This window comes from Ylistrum balloti, unplaced genomic scaffold (assembly GCF_031769215.1).
Source record: "Ylistrum balloti isolate Yb309-2 unplaced genomic scaffold, AGI_CSIRO_Ybal_v1 Utg369838, whole genome shotgun sequence".
In the NCBI taxonomy this organism is placed as follows: Eukaryota; Metazoa; Mollusca; class Bivalvia; order Pectinida; family Pectinidae; genus Ylistrum; species Ylistrum balloti.
In genome coordinates this window covers 46,082-51,779 of record NW_026781997.1, presented here as the reverse complement: position 1 = coordinate 51,779, position 5,698 = coordinate 46,082, and the positions used below count along the sequence as shown (strand labels likewise).

General features: G+C 43.8%; 1 protein-coding gene across 1 annotated transcript; it reads left to right on the top strand.

Moving 5' to 3' along the window:
- Positions 1 to 2,640: 2,640 nt before the first annotated feature.
- On the top strand, positions 2,641 to 4,488 carry LOC132545277 (uncharacterized). The gene has a single exon (XM_060208952.1). The coding sequence runs from the start codon at positions 2,641 to 2,643 to the stop codon at positions 4,486 to 4,488; it is 1,848 nt and encodes a 615-aa protein (XP_060064935.1).
- Positions 4,489 to 5,698: the final 1,210 nt, after the last annotated feature.

Below are 5,698 nucleotides of genomic sequence, written 5' to 3'. Positions count from 1 at the left end.
GTGCGCCGTCCGTAAACTTTTCATTCAAACGACTTCTTCTCAAATACTAGAAGGTCTAGGGGGCTAATACTTGGCACAGAGGATACTGGCATGGAGCTCTACCAAGTTTGTTCAAATGAATGACCTTGACCCACATTAAAGGTCACAGGGGTCAAATATGTTAAAATCTTTAAACAACTTCTTCTCATTAACCAAAAGGCTCAGAGTGTAGATATTGGGCCTGTGACATGCTGGGATGAAGGACTACCAAGTTTGTTCAAATGAATGACCTTGACCCACTTTAAAGGTCACAGGGGTCAAATATGTTAAAATCTTTAAACAACTTCTTCTCAATAACCAAAAGGCTCAGATTGCTGATATTGTGCCTGTGGCATGCTGGGATGAAGGGCTATCAAGTTTGTTTAAATGAATGACCTTGAACAACTTTCAAGGTCACAGGGGTCAAATATGTCAAAATCTTTAAATAACTTCTTCTCAAATACTAGAAGGCCTAGGAGGCTAATACTTGGCCCATAGCATGCTGGCATGGAGCCCTACAAAGTTTGTTCAAATGAATGACCTTGGCCCACTTTCAAGGTCACAGGGGTCAAATATGTTAAAATATACAAAGGACTTCATCTCAATAAGCAAAAGTCTATGAGTGCCGATATTGGGTCTGTAGCATGCTGGGAGGAAAGGCTACCAAGTTTATTCAAATGAATGACCTCAACCCACTTTCAAGGTCACAGGGGTCAAATATGTTAAAATATACAAACGACTTCTTCTCAACAAGCAAAAGTCCATGAGTGCTGATATTGGGCCTGTAAGATGCTTGGAGGAGAGGCTACCAAGTTTGTTCAAATGAATGACCTCAACCCACTTTCTAGGTTTGGCTTGCTTTTTGTCAGATGACCGTTAAGGCCCATGGGCCTCTTGTCTTCTGTAGCTTCTTACCCTCTGTTGAGGAGGCAAATAATTATCCTATGAAGCAAAAGAGGCTTGTTATTGCACAGTAAGAAGACTTTACCTGTACTACCTCACACAGTGTGCAAGATCCATCATGGCAGAGTCCCTACCACCAAGGAGAACGAGAAGTCTCACAGTTCTCGGGAATCTTCAATATGAAGAGTTTGCCCAGAAGTACAGTTACAAACTTTTGAACATCAAACGGAACATTGATTCGATAATCATGGATATCGAAGATAACCCAGTAATGAGCCTTGGCGTCGCAGCAAAGCTCAAGGCCGACCTCAAGACTAACATGGACCATTATGACAAGATTTCAGAAGATTTTCTGTCGTACCTTAGATCACAGCGTACAGAGACCAGCTTCCAACAAGAAACCGATCAAAGACAAGCAATGTCGTATGTCCACGAGAGATATACTACAGCCTTTGAAAAATTAAGTAGTTTTGTGCCGAAACCAGGGTCTGAAATGTCATTTCACTCTAGCAGACCGTCTGAATGTGACTCACAAGTTTCTTCCGTTGTACTAAAACACACAGCAAAGCTGGCAGATGCTAAATTAAGACTTAAGTATGCACGAGAGGAAGCAGAGTTGATGCGGCGTGAAGCAGCATTACAAGCAGACCGTACCATTTTAAAGGTAAAGCGTGAAATGGATGCAGCGCAGTCTAGTCTTACCGCAATCAAAAAGGCTCTTAATTTCTCAGCGGAAGATGCAGATGAATGTGATAATTACACCGACGTGGGTGGTACAAACCTCCAAACTTCAGTACATGGATCTGAATTTGATTTTCATCGGACGCATACAGTAAAGGAGAATATAGAACCTTTGACGCAATTCAGTCATGTTCCTCCGCCTTTGTCACATACTCCCACTCGGGTTCGGACTGAACATTATGGTAAAGAAAATTACGACACTACTAGAGGTCAAGATTTTAACAATCCCGATGACTCTCGGTTATCTGCACGTGCTCAATTCGACGCAGAGTACTCCAAAATTCCTGACAGTCGTAAACGTCTATGTTCAGATTTAAATCCGTATGCGCCCCCATTTATCGGTGCTGAACCTACCAAAACGACCACCGACGTTTATCAACAAAGTTCGGTAGATACCCCCCAAACTGAACTCTTTAAATTGATGATAAAAAAGGATCTCATCCCCTCACGCTTCACGAAATATGATGACAATCCTATGACGTACATCGCATGGAAATTGAGCTTCAAGAACATTTGCCGTGAGCTCAATGTTACCCATAGAGAGGAGTTGGACCTCCTGGTGCGTTGGCTCGGCCCCGAATCATCTAAGCAGGCAAACACTATCCGTGCTTGCAACGCACATGATGCCAATATTGCTAAGGAAAAGATCTGGGATCGTCTTGAACAGCGATTTGGTTCACCGGAAGCAGTTGAGAGTGCGCTTAAACATCGCCTTGCCAGTTTCCCGTCTCTGACATTAAGCGTCTGTATGACTTAGTTGATCTCGTAACCGAGATCGCTTCCGTGAAAGATCAACCACGTTATCGTGTGGTTTTTGGCTACTACGATTCCTCCACCGGAACTAACCCCATAGTGTCAAAACTACCTACATATCTCCAAGATCGGTGGACGTTGGAGGCCACTAAATACAAGCGTCGCGAGGACGTAGCCTATCCCCCCTTTTCGTTCTTCGTGAAGTTTATAAAGGACATTGCAGAAATGAAGAACGACCCTAGTTTTCATTATACTACGCATAATGATGTAAAAACAAGTGCTCGTCAGAACAAGGGACTTCCGGGAGGTGCAACCATCTCAAATAAGAAAACTGAGGTGACTCATGACGTAGGAACGTCAACTTCAAAATCACTGTGTCCCTTTCATTTGACACTCAAACGTGAACTCCCACACACACTAAATGAGTGTGTAGCTTTCCGTCGGAAGTCGTTAGACGATCGTAAACGATTTGTGCGTGAAAACGGCATTTGTTTTAAGTGTTGTGGAGATAAGAAACACAGAGCTAAAAATTGTAAGGCCTCTGTCAAATGTGGAGTTTGTAAATCTGATGCCCATGCCACTGCATTTCATGACTCAAATCCTAATGAACCAGACTCTGCTACTGACAAAGAGCAGACCGAAGTGAAATCGATCTGCACCCAGATCTGTCAAACTACGTATGGAACAAGCAAATCTTGCGCCAAAATTCTGCCTGTAAAGGTCTACCCTGAGAACAATCCTCACAACAGTCGTACGATATACGCGCTCGTGGACGATCAGAGTAGTCATTCATTAGCTACACCGTCATTCTTTGACGCCTTCAGTGAACATGGTCCTCAATATCAGTATGTTTTAGTTTCCTGCGCTGGAAAGAAACCGAACCATGGCAGAAGAGCTGATGGTTACGTTATACAGTCTGTAGACAATGCAAGTTCCCTAAAACTTCCAACTCTTATTGAGTGTACTGATATCCCAAATAACAGAAATGAGATACCGTCGCCAGAGATAGCAGAACATTTCTCCCATCTGCGTGACATCGCTGAATATATCCCCCCTATAGACTCTCATATGGACATTGAGCTCTTGATAGGCAGGGACCTTATTGCCGCTCATCATGTTCTCGAACAACGAGTCGGAGAGGACAGACACCCTCTCGGACAGAAACTTCCCCTCGGCTGGGTCATTTTGGGTGAGGTGTGTATGGACAAGGTACATCTCCCAGAAACTGTTAATGTTAACAAAACATTCATACTTGCCAGTGGTCGCCCTTCTTATTTTCAACCTTGCGAGAACAAGTTGTCTGTCGATCCATTCCAGAAGACCGAAAATGATGAAAAGACTGGGCTTTCTATTGAGGATCGCATGTTTTTACAACTCATGGATTCCGACTTTCAGAAAGGGCATGATGGCCGTTGGATAGCCCCTTTGCCGTTTCGCACAGACAGATCACTTCTTCCGGATAATAAATATCAGGCAGAGAAGCGTGCTAAAGCTCTGGACTCCAGTCTCAGACGTAACCCAACGAAAAGGAAACACGGCGATTTCATGCAAAAAATATTTGATCGAGGACATGCCGAAAGGGCACCTTCTATCCCACCCGACAAAGAGCGTTGGTTTCTCCCTATGTTTGGGGTATATCACCCAAAAAAGCCAGACTCGATACGTGTAGTCTTTTATTCATCTGCTAGACACCAAGGCGTGTCACTGAATGATGTGTTGTTGAAAGGACCTGACTTATCAAATTCATTACAAGGCATCCTATTGAGATTCCGTCGAGAGAGAATTGCTATGACAGCCGATGTGGAGCAGATGTTCCATAATTTTCATGTCTGTGAAGATCACCGTGATTTTCTACGTTTCCTATGGCACCCAAACAACGACCTTGACGCATCTCTGGAAGAGTACCGTATGACTGTTCACGTTTTTGGGAACAGCCCCTCTCCAGCCATAGCTACGTACGGCCTACGCAAGTCAGTAGAACATGCCGATCTGGATGTCAATGGTTTTGTCGACCGTAATTTCTATGTGGACGACGGACTTGCTCTAGCGTTGAGGAAGCTGTCAGCCTTATGACACGTACTCAGTATGCACTCAAGGAGGAAGGACGGCTGCGACTTCATAAAATCGCATCAAATTCTAAGTCTGTGCTTCAGCAGTTTGATCAAAATGATCTCGCCAAAGATATCAAAAATTTGGACTTCGGTTGTGACGAACTTCCAATACAGAGGAGTCTCGGCTTGTCTTGGAACATAGAGAAAGACACTTTCATTTTTAGAGTCTCTCAAGAGCCGAAACCCTTTACTCGCAGAGGTGTTTTATCGACCATCAATACTCTTTTCGACCCTATTGGCTTCACATCGCCAACAACTCTTCAAGGAAAGCTCTTGCTTAGAGAAATGATGACAGGCACAAGTAATGTAGACTGGGATGAGCCACTTCAGGATACTTTTCGCATACAGTGGGAAAGTTGGATTCAGTCTTTGCAACATCTGAAGGATTTTCAGATTCCAAGAATGTACTGTGAATATTCAGTTGAAAGTGCGCCACGTAAGGAAGTTCATGTGTTCTCAGATGCCTCGAAGGAGGCTATAGCTGCAGTAGCTTTCTTGAAGGTTTTCAGAGATGATGAAACATTTGACATTGGATTCCTCTTAGGAAAGAGTAAAGTTGCTCCTATGCACGGTCACACAATCCCGCGTCTAGAACTGTGCGCCGCGGTAGTTGCTGTCGATCTTGCCGAAATTATCAGAGAACAATTGGATGTTGACACTAGTGCGTTCCATTTCTATACAGACAGCAAAAGGGACCGAAATTTCTTAGAAACGGCGAATCGTTGGAAACCAGTCACGACTTTCCGCTTGTGAACGTGGACTCCGATTCCGAAGTTAAAAAAGAGCTTGTTTGTGCCAAGACTAGAGTAGAAACTGCTCTAGGAACTGACCGTTTCTTAAGGTTTTCAAGTTGGACAAGTCTCATACGAGCAATCAAAACCTTAAAGCAACTAGCCCGCAAGAACAGTAAAACTTCATCCGGTAATCAAGCAAATGAATCACCAGAGACCTTTATCATAAAGCTAGTACAACGAGAGATGTACGCAGATGAGATTGACGCCATTACGGAGGGGAGGACTCCCCCATCCAACAGCTCTCTTCTACCGTTAAACCCAGTTTTAGATTCAAATGGAATCTTCCGTGTCGGTGGACGTATCCGGAAAATCCAGACTGACAATTCTGATTCCGCAGTGCACGAGCAAATGTGTCATCCAATAATAATACCGAAAGCT